Source organism: Lissotriton helveticus, chromosome 7, assembly GCF_964261635.1.
Source record: "Lissotriton helveticus chromosome 7, aLisHel1.1, whole genome shotgun sequence".
NCBI classification, from domain to species: Eukaryota; Metazoa; Chordata; class Amphibia; order Caudata; family Salamandridae; genus Lissotriton; species Lissotriton helveticus.
Window position 1 is genome coordinate 1,918,105,466 of NC_136068.1, and position 15,734 is coordinate 1,918,121,199.

The 15,734-nt window shown below is 46.8% G+C and overlaps 1 protein-coding gene across 1 annotated transcript in view; it reads left to right on the forward strand.

The window, feature by feature from the left end:
- The window catches only part of LOC144767868 (killer cell lectin-like receptor subfamily F member 1), a 224,998-nt gene that overhangs the window by 171,271 nt on the left and 37,993 nt on the right, over window positions 1-15,734 (forward strand). Inside the window, exon 5 of the mRNA XM_078651226.1 lies at window positions 11,154-11,308. Coding sequence (XP_078507352.1) covers window positions 11,154-11,308 — 155 coding nt within the window. The remainder of the gene's footprint in view (window positions 1-11,153; window positions 11,309-15,734) is intronic.

The following is a 15,734-nucleotide window of genomic DNA, read 5'->3' on the forward strand; positions in this document are numbered from 1 at the left end:
GGTACGCCACAGATGACTTCAGTGGCTTCGGATTTGAATGGTGGAAGGCGGACTCTCTGGGTTCTTCCGGTGAGGAACGAGGTGATCCATTCGAGTGCTTTTCCTTGTATTCCGATGTTTCTGAGGCGTTGTAAAAGGGTGCTGTGGCAGACTGTGTCGAAGGCTGCAGAGAGGTCGAGGAGGATGAGGGCGACTGTGTCTCCATTGTCCAGTAGAGTTCGAATGTCGTCTGTTGCTGCGATGAGGGCGGTCTCAGTGCTGTGTTTTGCTCGGAAGCCAGACTGTGAGGAATCGAGGGATTTGTTGGCTTCGAGGAAGGCGGCGAGTTGGTTGTTTACAGCTTTCTCGATGACTTTGGCTGGGAATGGAAGAAGCGATATGGGGCGGTAATTTTTGAGTTCGGTGGGGTCCGCTGTGGGTTTTTTCAGAAGGGTGGTGAGTTCAGCGTGTTTCCAGCTTTCCGGGAAGGTGGCGGAGTTGAAGGAGCAGTTGATGACGTCTCGGAGGTGCGGTGCTATGACGGAGTCTGCTTTGTTGAAGATGTGGTGAGGACATGGGTCTGTGGGGGATCCTGAGTGGATAGAGTTCATCAGGCGGATGGTGTCCTCAGTGGAGATTGGGTTCCAGTCGTTAAGAGCGTTCAAGGGGGGAGAATGTTCAGCATATGGTTGGGTGGGTTGGTCTCCGGGTTGGTTGTCGAAGCTGTTGTGGATGTCTGCAATTTTGTTGTGGAAGAATAAAGCCAGGGAGTCGCAGAGGGCTTGGGAAGGGGTGATGTCGTTGGAGTTGGCCGAGGGATTGGTAAATTCCTTAACGATGTTGAAAAGTTCCTTGCTGTTGTGGGCGTTGTTGTCTAGTCGATCCTTGAATGCTGTTTTCTTGGCCTTTCGGATTAGTTGGTGGTGTGTGCGGGTGGCGTTTTTGAAGGCGTCCTTGGTGCTAGTGGTTGGGTCTTTTTTCCAGGTCTTTTCAAGGGAGCGGCAGAGTTTCTTGGACTTCTTAAGATCATCGTTGAACCATGAGGCCTTCTTGCTGCTAGGTTTGCGTTGACGTTTTTTCAGTGGTGCTAGGATGTCGGCGGTGTTGGATAACCATAGGGTGAAGTTGGCGGCGGCTTGGTCTGGGTTAGAAGAGTGGGCTGGGGTGTTTAGAAGGAGCGATGAGGAGACCTGGTCGATGGTGATTTTGTTCCAGTTTCTTTGCAGAGTTGGTTGGAGGTGGTTGGTGGGTTTCGGCTTGTTGTAGGTGAAGTGAACGCAGCTGTGGTCAGTCCAGAGGAGATCCGTAGTGTGGCTGAAGGAGACATGGTTGCTGGAGGTGAAGATAGGGTCGAGTGTGTGACCAGCGATGTGGGTGGGGGAAGTGACCAGTTGTTTAAGTCCGAGGTTGGCGAGGTTGTCCAAGAGGGTGGTGGTGTTGCGGTCGTTGTTCTTTTCAAGGTGAAAGTTGAGGTCTCCCAGAAGGATGTAATCTTTGGAGGGGAGCGCGTGTGGAGTGATGAAGTCCGTGATGTCTTCACTGAATTTTGCGCGGGGTCCTGGTGGTCTGTAAAGGAGGGTGCCTCTGAGTGTGGTCTTGGGGTCGATGTGGATCTGGAAGTGAAGGTGTTCAGAGTTGGCGAGGTTGACGTCAGAGCTGGTTGAGATGTGGATTGATTTTTTATGGACGATAGCGATTCCTCCTCCTGTGTGGCCGGTACGGTCCTTGCGTATGATCTTATAGTCTTCAGGGATGGCAATGGTGATGTCTGGGGCGGAGGAAGCGTTCATCCAAGTTTCTGTTAGGAAGGCGATGTCTGGAGAGATGGTGTCTAGTAGATTCCATAGGTCAATGGCGTGCCTGTGGACTGAGCGGGTGTTGATCAGGATGCATTGTAGGAGGTTGGGGTCGGGAATCTGTGGTGTGGTTGTAGCGGAGATGTTGTCGGTGCCGATGAATTTGCAGGAGTAGCAAGAGAAAGGTCCGTGGGTGTGTCCAGGGGCGGCTTGGACGCAGTTGGGGGCGCGACCGGGGTTAAGGGCTAGGAGGGTGGCGGCGTCGTAGGTAATGCGAGAGGGCAGGGCAGCGCGAGGGCCAGGGGGTCTGGTGCTGGGCGCGGTCCAGGGGCGGACGGGCGTAGACGGGCTTACCTTTGGCGCACCTTCGGCGTGTCCGTAGCGCGTGGACGCTGCGCGTGGGACCATCTGGCTTAAATGGTTGTGCGAGGGGGCGGAGCGTGGGAGGGTCAGCTGGGAGGCGGGATCAGAGAGGCGGGTCAGGGGAGAGGAAAACACAAAATGGAGGGCAAGAGTGAAACCAAAAGCAGCAGCGAGGGCACAGCACAATGATCGTCAACAGGTAGCTAAAGGCACACAATTTCACCACAATACCTCTGCCAAAGCGCCACTTAGAGACTACTAACGTTGAAACACAACGCAGCAATGAGGTGCACGTAATTAACACAGAGCGCCAAATTAGATTCAACAACTAGGGTTCTAAAGCGCCAATCAGTTACAAAGCGCTAATGTTGAAGATAGGATACACGCGGTACACTTTAAAGGCTGTGTGTCACAGAGCGAGATGCGGAAAATACAATAACAGCAGGCACAATTCAATTAATGGCAAAGAAGAATTTAAAGCGCTGCGCGAGTAATAGCTTCTGAACGCGATAGCGTTTGTTAGTGGTAACGATACCAGGCGCAGTCAGGGCTTCAGCTGCGGTGCAGGTGATGGTAATAATAATGATTCTGGCAGGAGAGCGAGGGGAGCGACCGTTCAGGAAGGAATCCCGGCGGTCACAGCTAGGTACGGGCTGGGGAGAGTCTGTTCTTCGTGTGTGGGAGGGTCAGCTGGGAGGCGGGATCAGAGAGGCGGGTCAGGGGAGAGGAAAACACAAAATGGAGGGCAAGAGTGAAACCAAAAGCAGCAGCGAGGGCACAGCACAATGATCGTCAACAGGTAGCTAAAGGCACACAATTTCACCACAATACCTCTGCCAAAGCGCCACTTAGAGACTACTAACGTTGAAACACAACGCAGCAATGAGGTGCACGTAATTAACACAGAGCGCCAAATTAGATTCAACAACTAGGGTTCTAAAGCGCCAATCAGTTACAAAGCGCTAATGTTGAAGATAGGATACACGCGGTACACTTTAAAGGCTGTGTGTCACAGAGCGAGATGCGGAAAATACAATAACAGCAGGCACAATTCAATTAATGGCAAAGAAGAATTTAAAGCGCTGCGCGAGTAATAGCTTCTGAACGCGATAGCGTTTGTTAGTGGTAACGATACCAGGCGCAGTCAGGGCTTCAGCTGCGGTGCAGGTGATGGTAATAATAATGATTCTGGCAGGAGAGCGAGGGGAGCGACCGTTCAGGAAGGAATCCCGGCGGTCACAGCAGCCTCTCTCATTTTTTGCGCTGCACTGGCAGAGGGGAGCTGGGGCTGCTGCCCAGAGACTCCAGGACTTACTTCACTCCGGGGCAGTCTACTTCTACTTGATCTCTTCGCTGCGCTGGGGGCTTGAGCTGGTGCCGAAGACTGCTGGCTCTATTCCTGGCACCGCTTCTCTTCCTCGCGGGGGCGGGGAGTGGTTAGCTATTCCACTCTCCGTCCTCTCACATTAGGTTCAACTTCTGCCGCTGATGTTGGCACCTCCGGCTTTTAGAGGTCATTCTTCTCTTCGTGCCACGACCCCATGACACCTCTCACATTCTACAGGCTCACCTCCTGCCCGGCGTATTGTTGCGACCAATAAGAGTGGGCTCTGCTCGGCTCTTGCGTCTTTCTACGGCTCAGCAGGTTGGTGGCAGGAGCATGCCACCAGCTCCTCTCTCCGCCACGTGGTCTCTCTTTCTCTGCATGCCGCCATGCACTAGTGGGCACACCAGGAGCGGGGTGGGCTCCCGATCACCATCTTCACCTTGGGCTCTTCTCATGTCCCGCAGGTCATTCGGCGCATCCTGCGCCAGCTTGCCGAGGGGTGCCCTCTACACAGGCAGCATTCTCCCCCTCAACCACCTTCAAGACGGCTGCTGCACACGCAGGCAAGTCCTGTCCGTCCCCAATGTAATGTTGGCGGGCCCTAGGCCCACATATTAGAATGAATAACCACACTGACATAGATGGTTATGGTACAGAACTGGCCACAAGCACGTGCACCCGGGCCCTTTTATTACCAGGCTCACGTCACTCGTTACGCCTGTGAGGGATGCGTGTGGGGGTGCAAGTGTGCCCACTTCCATAGGGGAGTGTCTACTAACTCTTTGTCTGTCAAGACACTAGAACGTGTCTCTCATGACACAACAATCACCATCAAACCCAAGGAGCTAGATGCGGATTGTCAACAAGTCTCAGATTTTTAATGTTACCAGTGTTCAGGCAGTAGGGTTCATGGGCAGGGTAAGTCACTAGCCAAGGAGAGCAGCCACACTATTGTGGCAAGCACAGAGAGGTGTTTGATGGGATCTCCGGAATGTGATCTTAAACTAGGCAGAATGGGGTTCTTCAGATGGAGCCAGTGCGATTAATGAGAGGAAGAAGAGGCGTCATCAAAACTGAAAAACTCAAGAGGGATTCTGGCGGCAGCCATGATGGAAAGGGAAATGTCGGAAGCGTTGAATAATCCTCACTGCCATGGGGTCTTGGACACACAAGAGAGTTCACAATTGTAATTCAGTAAGGGCTTGTCTGCAGATGTCATAGTTGAAAGAACCAACATTGCACTGAAGGCTTTTCCATGGGGGCTTGAGGTTGGTGGCCCCTTACTTTCTGCAACCATGCGCAGTGCAAACATAGCAGTCATACATGTATTTAGATTTCTATAGGCTTTTTCTTTGCACCGACCCCTCCCCGTTGCATCCTACACCCGCTCCACTGTTGCTTTCCCACACCTCACTGTCTTTTTGATTTTTTATTATTTTTTTACATTTTATAGTGGGCCTAGCAGCTCCCATTCGCTGGCTGGCCGCCTTGCTTGCACAAATGTGCTTTAAAGTAATCAAAAACAATGTTTTATTTACTGCGCCAATTGGTACCTGTCATCTTGAATCGGTATATAAGAAAAATAAATCAGCTGGCACCAATGTCATTCAGTAGGCATGGGCATATATGGTGGTGCACGCGTGCATACATCATCACGTATGTATGCCTACTAAATGATGTGGACTTAAGTAGGCTAAGTACGCCTACGCACTATGCACATGTCACATCATGACGCTTTATTTTTTTGCCAGTTCTGTACAGCATTGACAAAAAGCATTTTGCAAAGGTGGAGCCGTTTGGCTTTGCCAATGCTTGTTTTTGTTAGCCACTTGTCAATTCTGCATGTAATAATTAACTGGTACAGCAGCTGGGAGCTGGGCTACTGTACTTACTTGCACAGGATCATGTAAGAAGGGGTGTTGTGTAATGTTCCGCTGCTGCGTGTGCGTGCACAGCTGAATTGTGCCCTGTCCGCCAATATCTAAATAAGGCGATACCGGCCACATGCATCATTGTTTGCGATTTCTTAATTGCGAAAATTAAGGAATCGCATTTAAGAAATTGCAAAAGGCTATGCATTAAGAAATCGCAATTTTTTTTGCGATTTCTTAAAATTCCTTAATTGCGATTCACAATTTGTGAATCGCAATTAAGGAATCCCTTCCCATTGATTCCTATTGGCCTAGAGGCCCATAGGAATGAATGGGAAGTCATTTTCAATTTGCGAATAGCAATTTGCGAATCGCAAATTGAAAATGCAATTTCAAGGGTGCAGGGGGGGTCCAAAGGACCCCCCCTGCACCCCTTTAATATAACTTTAAGTGCATTTTTCACACACACATGCCCCAAGGGCATGTGTGTGTGTAAAATGAAGCTTTCAAAAATGCACTTTTGTGCATTTTTGAAAGTTTTCGCAAATTACCATGAAGGTTAACTTCATGGTAATTTACCTCTCCCTATTTGCGAATTTGTAAATTTAAAATGTTCATGCATTGCATTTAAGAAATCTCAAATTGCGATTTCTTGAATGCAACCGCAATTTTAGAAATCGCAACATGATTGCGATTTCTAAAATTGCGAAAAACATGATGCATCCCAATTTTCTCAATTGCATTCGCAAACGGCCGAAAATTGCGATTCGCACCGTTTGCGAATGCAATTGACAATGATGCATGTGCCCGTACATGTTTTGGTGAAAATTTGCATTCATTGATGTGGTTATGATTTAAATAATCTTTCTACATCATCATAACCACAACCAGCTTCTAACTAACCTAATTCAACTGTTTGTTTATGTGACCATCATACCACTAGTGCAGTAAGCAGGGAGTGGATTGGCCATCTCTGCCACCTTCCTCTGTTTGCCACATTCAAAGTCTTCAAACTCACACTGCACCCTAATAAAACAAGCATTAGCAATCCCAATAGTTCTGTCTTTAAATGAATGTTGTATGCTAAGGTGAAGCATTACAAGTAAATGGCATGGGATGGATATGTATTTGTGGGGAAGCAAACATCTTTAGAATACTGTTAATGTGGGTTAAAAGGTCAGGTGACCGTTGCACTGCCCAGCCAGACCTAAAATTCCATGTAGGTTGATGACTGCCTTCCTTCTAACTGTGCTGCTGTCAGAAGAAAAACAACACAAATGATCTACTTGTCTAAGATACTTTAGTAGCATTCCAGTGTCACATGTGTGTTCCTGATAGTAGAAGATCGGGCAGGTGGATAAATAAACAAAATGCTCACCGCTGTGTGGAGGGCAAGCCAGTGTTCCTAGCACAAAGGTCGATTTTGGGAAGCACTTACCTACAGTGAGGGAAGTGAAATGTGCAAATCCTCTATCTCCAGGGTATATAAAACCTCTTTTATAAGGGTCCTTCTCATAAGTATCTGACCCCTCAGCCCTGGGCCATCCAGGGGAGACCAGTGGGTACCTAATATGCCAAAATATTGTAGTTTATCATCAAAGTCGAGTTTGAGCACAATTTACATTTAAAGGGAGTTCTGCAACACAAGGCTGCTTTTAAATTGACCTCAGCAGTGGACACAGGCAAGTGCAGAAAGGGCTGCTTGCCTCTAAACTGCTCTGCACTATTATATACTAGGGACTTAAAGGTAGTTTTAATCCCCAAGCCCTATTATGTACTAGTGACTTATAGGGTTGGTCATGCCAATCATAGGGGTACCCTGGTGTGTGTAGGTGTTTTCACTGTATTCTCTTCGTGTTTTCAGCATAGCCCTGGGCCTGGTTAGGCAGAGCCCAGGGACAGTCAGAGCCAGGTACCACCAGTACCAATCAGTACAAATTTGGGTGCCCAGGGCACCGATTGACTTTGCAGCATGACCCTACCTTATCGGAGCGTTGTACATATCACCAATTAATGGTACATGGATCCTGAGTGTAAAATAAGGTGTTGCTTACTTACAATATGTACAGGTATCAGCTGTGAGAATGAATGTATGAGCCTTATTCTGTCTTTGAATGGTCGGTCTTAAGTATTTCTCGACCAGAAATGGTTTTACGTTTCTCTTCAAGATGGCTGTGGAGAGGTTTGTGCATATATGTGGCAAAAGAAGGTCAAAAGGGATTCTGGCTGCAGACATGATGAAGCTTCGAGCATGCAATCTTTTTTTTCAATTTGGGTGGTTTTATTAGGATTGAGGAACAACTGCATAGCAAGTGCTGCCCTCCCAATTTATTCAGTTATTGTTATGTTATACAACATTTATAGCGCGCACGGATACTCAGGAGGGTCCCGGCAAGGGAGCCAGTTAGAAGAAGACAGAGGGGCGTGGGACACGGCAGGATGTTAATTAAAAAGCAAGGTTTTTAACTGCTTTTTAAACAGCCTGAGGACCTGGGTGTGTGTCGGGTTGTAAGGGAGAGCTTTCCAGACTTTGCAAGGCGGTAGTGCGGGATGACGGCGAGGCATTGCGCTTTGGAGCGCAGATGTCTTTGAAGCACATAGAAGTTGAAATGCCTCCTAAGATAGGGGGGCAGATGTATATAAGGCACCATGGGCAAGAGTGAGGTCCTTAAACTGAAGGACTCAAACAAATGGAGGATCCCCTAGTGACGGATGTCAGGGAGGGGGAATTAGAATTATCACAAAAAAACCCTGTATTTTGTAGCAGCCTTAGATTACTGAGGGAAATAATCCCTGAGGGGTTTCTACAGAGAATGTTTTTAAGGGGCAAGCTCATCAATAAACCAATAACAGTAAGCAACAAAATTTAACTGTGATAAAGTAATAAGCATGTACGAATAGATAAAAAAATCAATTTGTGATTTATTTCAACCTCCCAAATGGGTTACAATCTAAAATGAATTAAAAATATATTTAAAAAACCTTTTTGTGAAAAGGTTGAACATACAATCAATTTACACTATAAAAATTATCAAGACAAATCAATGTGCAAATTGATTTGTCTTGATAATTTTTATAGTGTAAATTGATTGTATGTTCAATAAATCACAAATTGATTTTTTTATCTATTCGTACATGCTTATTACTCTGTAGAAACCCCTCAGGGATTATTTCCCTCAGTAATCTAAGGCTGCTACAAAATACAGGTTTTTTTTGTGATAGTCCTTAAACTGAACACACTGCCCCACTGGGAGCCAATGCAAATCCCGGAGATGTTGCGTTATAGTAGACCTGCTAGCTATTTTGGAGATCCATGGTACAGTGCTTGGTGGGTAATGTGTGTATTCTTGAAGGTTGTCGATCGTAATAAAACACTCTCAGGTACATGCATCATTGTTGCCGTTTGCGATTCCTTAATTGCGAAAATTAAGGAATCGCAATTAAGGAATCGCAAACGGCAATGCATCAATAACTCACAATTTTTTTAGCGAATCCTTATTTTTCCTTAATTGCGATTCACAATTTGCGAATCGCAATTAAGGAATCCCTTCCCATTGATTCCTATGGGCCAAAAGGCCCATAGGAATGAATGGGAAGACAATCTCAATTTGCGATTCGCAATTAGCTAATCGCAAATTGAGATTGCGATTTCAAGGGTGCAGGGGTGTCCAAAGGACACCCTGTTGCACCCCTGAAATCAATCTATGCACATATGTTATGTACACACATGCCCAAAGGGCATGTGTGTGCACAACATGACAGTTTGAAAAATGCACAAAATTGCATTTTTCAGATTTTTCACAAATTGCCATGAGGTCTAACCTCATGGTAATTTTTTCCTCCTAATTGCGAAATCGCAATTTTTTTAGGTGTCATACATTGCATTTAAGGAATCGCTAATTGCGATTCCTTAAATGCAATCGCATTTTTAGATATCCCAAAAAATAGCGATTTCTTGGATTTTTGATTGATGCATCCCAAATAGTGATTTAGGAATCGCAAACGGACGATTTTTGCGATTCGCACTGTTTGCGATTCCTAAATCACTTGATGCATGTGGCTGTCTTTCTCACAAAAACGGATGTCGTTGATACAGGGTTTGCTATGCTAAAACTAAAACTTGGAACGCCTAATCAATGTGCAGTTTTGCAGCGAAAGTGCTGACATTTAACCAAGATAGCGTTTGAACATTGGTTTTTCATTGCGAAAGCACTATGGCTGCAAAGAAAAAAAAAGTCTGACCGAAAGTGCAAAAGGGCCAAACATTGATATCTCAAACCGGAAGGGACTAATCATGGGCAAATTTGGAGGGAAAATGCTGACCTTCAACCAGAGTAACATTGGGCACCAGTTTTTAATGCAAGATTGCTAGAGCTTTAATTAACAAATCTGACTTAAAGAGCCAAAGTGCCAAACATTGATATCTAAAACCTGAAGTGCCCAAATAATGTGCAAATTTGCAGAGGAAACACTGACATTTAACCAGGGCAATATTTGGACAACGAGTTTTGACGTGAAATTGGTACGGCTACAGTAAACAAAACTGACCTAAAGTGCAGCTGCGTTTTTTTCACATGGGTGGGGGAGCGTCGCCTCCCCCCTCCGAACCGCCCACCCCCCGCCCACTTTGAGCTGCGCAGGAAAAAATAAAATGGCAATTAAACAATTTCATTGCATTTTATTTTTACCGTTGTGCGCGCTGCAGCAAGCAGGATGCTCCGAGCACGAAGACATGTGGGCGTGGCCTGTGCTGCAGATTGGCAGCGGAGGTCAGGAGCACTGGCTGGCTGGATGCTCCAAAGTGCGCATGTCACTTTGGCAGGCTCTCTTGAGCCAGACAAAGTGACATGTGCACTTTGAAGCTCTCCACCTAGATGTCTTAGACAGCTGGATGGAGGCCAAGCACAGGCCTAAAGGGCCTGAATGAGCGTCCAGCCAGGACGCTCCATCCAATCCTGCTGCTGCTCTCACAGTATGAGATCGGCACCAGGTTTGGTTAAGGAAGTCAGCTGGTCCCATGCTGCGGAAGGAAGACGATCGGGAATGGAGCGAGGAGCGCGGTAAGGTAAGAGGCTCTTTTTTGTTTTTTTCATTATGTATATTGTGTTTCCTGCAGTGGTTTGCCCGCCCTACCACTCCCGACAGCGGGCAGCTGCCACTGCTAAAGTGCAAAACTACCAAACATTGCTAGCTAAGATCAGAAAGGCCTAAACAATGTGCAAATTGCGGTAATGGCGGTGATATTTAACCAGGGTAACATTTGGACAGCAGACTTTGATGTAGCAATGCTAAGGGGACAGTTCAGTTCCGGCTTTGGAAATCCATTCTTTGTTCCGTAGGGCCTTGAAGATTTAGCTCTTCACCAGCCTGAATCTGTAAGCCCATTACTAAGGGCATCTCTGTACCTTGATCCCTTTCAGCAGCGCCGTGATGCCCCTGGGCTAAGTTCACGCTTTATAAAGCTTTTATTCATTCATTCAGTGAGCAGTTTTAACATAAAAATACAACGATGCAGAACATTGATATTTGAAACCAGAATGGCTTAGCAAAGTGCGGATTGTCCGGAGAACTTGTGTAAAGTGTTTTCCAGGATGAATGGTTTGACTTTTTTGATCAGTTGTGTGTTGTTGTTTTGTTTGTGGCGTTGATATGCGCTCTCATGTTGAGGTTCTTGTCTAGTGGTATTCTTAGTCATTTAGGGCAATCAATGGTTTTCGGGGTGCAGTTGAGTGCCTCCTGATGGGACACCCACTCCTATAGTTCACCTTCAAAATGGCACAACAATTTGTGATTAATCCGCCTGTGTTCTTTTTGCAGAACAAACAAAATGCCAACTCTGCCCTCAGAACTGGGTCTACAATGAGGAGAAGTGTTATTACATCTCTCAAGAGGAAGCTCCTTGGGATGAAAGCAGAAGGCACTGCACTTCAAGAAGGTCTGAACTGGCGGTGATTGAGGAGGAGGGTGGAAAGGTAAGTGGTAGAGCAGGATTACCACATGAATACTGGGTAAGTGCTGGATTTGAAATGTCCCATCAATCCTCGGTTTGAATCCAGACTTCTTCTCCTCCTCGGTGAAAGAGTGAATATGGCAGACTAAGTACACCCAGTAGGGATTAGAAAGGGAAATGTCCACGGTATATGTGAGAAGCTGGACGTTACACACTGACTGTAGGCCACATAGCCTCAGTCCCTTTATGAATGCATACATCGATGGGCCAGATGTGTGAAGATAAATGTAAAAGGATGGGCAGAGTTGTATGATTCTGCCTCAAAGTCCTTACACACTTTTTCACAGTTCACAAGAGAGGCGAAATAATACGCTAGGGATGCCACAGCTGATGCGGGCACAGCTTTCCAGCATACCCTTGCATTTGTCAGGTGACTTTCTAAGGCTTTCTATGAGCCCTTTACTTAACCCTACATGGTGTGCAGTTCCACACAGTTGGATTGGCAGTCGCATGTACAGAGCACATACTTATTTCTCCACAGGGATCACATTTCCCCCCTGGTGAAAGTCCCTTCTCTACACCCTTATCAGAGGTGATCTGTTCCAATTCTCATCCTCGAAGTGTATAAACCTAGGCCGCTGCTGGAGTAAATCTCAGATCATTTCCAAGGTGAAAAAGGGGAGTATCTCAGTTTTTGACTGTCCACAAATGTACAAGCTTGTGGGCGATTACTAACTTACGAGGTTGACCACAACTTGTAACACAGATTCTTTGCCCTTTGGATGGGATTTACTTCTGCTAATTTCTCTGCAGAGAGATCTGCTATGGTAAAACCTTACACCTGCCAAGACTCCTTGCATTATTCCTGGTGGGTATAAGTGGAAGGTCCAACAGTTGACGAAGATCCACTTTGAAAAGGAACTCGGTAATAGTTCTGGTGTCTAACCACAGTTTGCAACAAATATTACACTTTTTTGTGCAGTTCTGCTGCCAGAAGAAGGTATTGCCATATGTTGGCATACCCCTACACCACCTTCAGTGTAATGGTGCTACCATCCTTGGAGTCCTCTTCGCCAGTCCAACAAGCAAAACGCCTTCTCATCCCTCAGCGAGATGACTGTGAGATGTGTCAGAAATCAGCACTAAAAGCCAAGCGATCATGGCTGTTGAGCCTGGCTCTATGTTGAGACATTGCCCTGCAGTGCTTCAACGTAGAGCCCCATTTTACTGCTCTGTGGAGGTTATCGTGTCATTCCCATTCTCGTTGCCGTAGGAGATAAAACCTATTTTTCCAAAACGAGCTAGTACCCACTGGTTGACTCTCCTCTGTATCTCTCACTGTTTCCAACCAATATCCTGAAGTCGCTGTTAGAGAAAGGATGGGTCTCCACCTCTTTTTTGTAAAACCTCAGAAGCAAAAGGCTTCAACCACCACAGTTGGGCCCAGCAACCCCTGTTTGCCCATGGCTCTCTGAAAGGGGCTCGGACAATTGTCGACAAGTAATGGGGCACCTAACAAATAGGAGTACAAGGTGCAGATCCTGTGCATTGGCCTATTTGCAGTTTACTCCAGTAACAATATAAGTCCTCTTTTTAGGCACGTCTGCATACAGAAACAATGGAAAACACAGGGGCAGGAATATACATCAGCACCATGTCCACAGATCAGATGAAGGATTTATTTAGGTACAGAGAGAGGAGGGTTCCCAGCAGTAGAGACAGAGAAGTTCATGCTGAATTTATTATGGAACAATTTGAGACACTGGGTGAAAGGGAAGGAGGCGCACTAGGCTCCGAGGAGGGACACAATGAGGGGAACCCAGATCGAGATTGCTGTGGCGTCATGCTCTCAAGTCCCTTTAGCACAAATCTATCCCAGATACACGCCAAGTGTGTCCCATAATGTTCTTCCCAGAGTTTCACTATACCCTGACCCCATTTAGTTCCTAGAATGCCCCGATTGTGTACACCACCTCAAATTTCCAGGGTACCACTGTGACCAATTCATGGGGTAAATCCCTTGGGTGGGTTGAGCCTAGCAGAGATCCTGAACTTACAGTTGGGTCTCCAGAAAGATAAAGCTGAGCATGAAGAGAAGGCCAGGAAGTTTGAGAGGGAGAAGCTGAGAATAACTCGCCAGGAGCAAGACGAGGGTACATGTTAGAGACAGGAGGAATGGGCCTGGGAAACAAACTTGTGAGAAAGGGAAGAGAAACAAAAAGAAAGGGGGAGAGGAAAAAGGAAAGGGAAAGAGAGCTGGAGAGGTAAAAGGTAGCCCCTGCGAGAGAGAAGCTCAGGATGACAGTGGTGACAGCTCCATCTGGGATAAGTGGCTCTATCTTCAGTTCAGGTCAGGGGTTGGCCAAGGTTCCAAGAGATCTAATGCATGTGCGAGTGGAAGGTCAGGATATCTTGAAAGGTTTTGTGAGCATTGAAGTTGCTTATAAGACACAGACCTATAATGAAGTATCTAAGACAGCTGATTTTAATGGAGCGCATATAATTTGAAGTTACAGCCAGTCATCATTGGAAGGATGCCTGTGGCCAATGAGATGGTATACGAATGCATGAAGAAAGCTCTGATTAAAAGGTTTGGGCTGAAGCCTGCTCAGTACCTTCAAAGGTTCAAGGAATGAAAGAGAGAGGATGGTGTTCCATTTGAGACATGGATTCATGAAGACATTAAAAGATCCAACAAAACTTGCAGTGTCCGCTGACAAGTGGTTAGCAAACAGGGTTCACAAAGGGCTGGGGCAGCAGAGTTCTAAAAAAAGAATTGGATGATAAGGGCCAGGGTAATTCCCATGGGACCCGAGGTGGGCCCATGTGATGTGGGCATGGTAATGGTGTGTCTGGGAGGAGCCACATGAAAAGGAAACCCAGGACAGTTCTGCTAAGCCCAAGATGGTGTCTTTCTTTACGTGCCAACAAGTGGGAAACTTCGAGAGAGACTGTCCGGTGAGAGAGCCTGCACTAGCTGGACCCGTGATAGCAAGTATGTTACACGTGGGTGAAGACAAACGAGAGGGCCCAGTTGTTCTCAACCTAGTGATGAACATCTGTGAGAGGAACCCAGATGCTCTGAAACACATTCATCCTAATATGACAAAGTTTGTACAGGAATCTATTAAGGGGAAGGAAAGTGCAGGGCCTGAGAGATACAGTGGTTCAGAGTAAGTACCTTAAGCCTGAGAAGATTCTGCCTGGTACCAAAGATGCAGGTTTGATAGCCGGTAGGTAGGGCATGTGGTATACATTTGCCAAGTTGAGAATGAGCTCAGTGGCAAGACAGCCATGATCAGTTTTGGGGAAAAGCAAGATGCTGTTCCCTCTCAGTCAGTGATTTGATTGCCCCTGGCTTACTGCCAGGACTGAAAGCTTTATGGCTTGGACCACAGCAGCTGTGTTGATCGGAGCATGGGCCGCATGCCAGTCTCAGAGCGAGACTGGAAACAATCTCGATTTGCAGGGACCAATACAAGGTAGTTTGCAGGAAAGGGCAGATTCTAGGAAGGCACTGGTCATGGAGGTCATCGCTCTGCTCCAGAGGAGGATGAGGCTCCCTAAGTGTTCCAGGTACTGGAGTCTGGGGCACTTCCAGAGCAGCAGGGTTTGCTAGCTGCTGCGGGGCCTAACGGGACGATTTCCACGAGGCACAAGACTAGTGTCCTACTCTTGTGGGTCTTCAGAAGGGAGCCCAGGAAAAGGTCAGCCAAGAAGTGTTTGGGAAACATCATGCTGGCTGTACAGTGTGCCAGTGACTCCTGAGCCAGGATCTAGCAGAAGGCTAGTGGCTCCGTTGGTGCGAAATAATTTCCTGTTGTTCCTGACCCATAACGTGCCCTTGGCAGGACACTTGGACCTTAGAAAATTCAAAGATAGGTTTGACTCTGTTCTACTGGCCCGGGATGCACAGAGAGACAGAGTGGTTTGTAGAACTTGTCCCACTTGCCTGGTACTTGGTAAGTCAAGAGGGGGGTCTAAGACACTATTGGTGCCTCTACCAGTTGTAGATTTTGCATTTCAGCAGATTGGAATAGACATTGCTGGTCCATTTGACCCACCCTCACAGTCAGAGAACAAGTATATCTTAGTGGAGGTGGATTATGCCTCCAGGCATTCTGTGGCGGTACCACTGAGGAGCATGACTGCACCGGTGGTAGGGAGAGCTCTCCTTTGGACTGGTTCGAGGCTGGATTTTGTAAGACGGGTCTTAGAATAGGGAACCAGTTCATCTCATCTTAAATAAAAGAGCTATGGGAGCAAGCTCTCCACAACAATGGTTGAATGGAGTAATTTAACAAAACACTTATGATCATCATGGGAACTCTGCCAGAGAACCTCAGGAGGAAGTGGGGTCTTCTCTGGCCATGTCTCTAGTTCGCTTACCAAGAGATTTTACAGACATAAGTAGAGTTCAGCCTCTCTGAGCTTCTCTAAAGATGCCC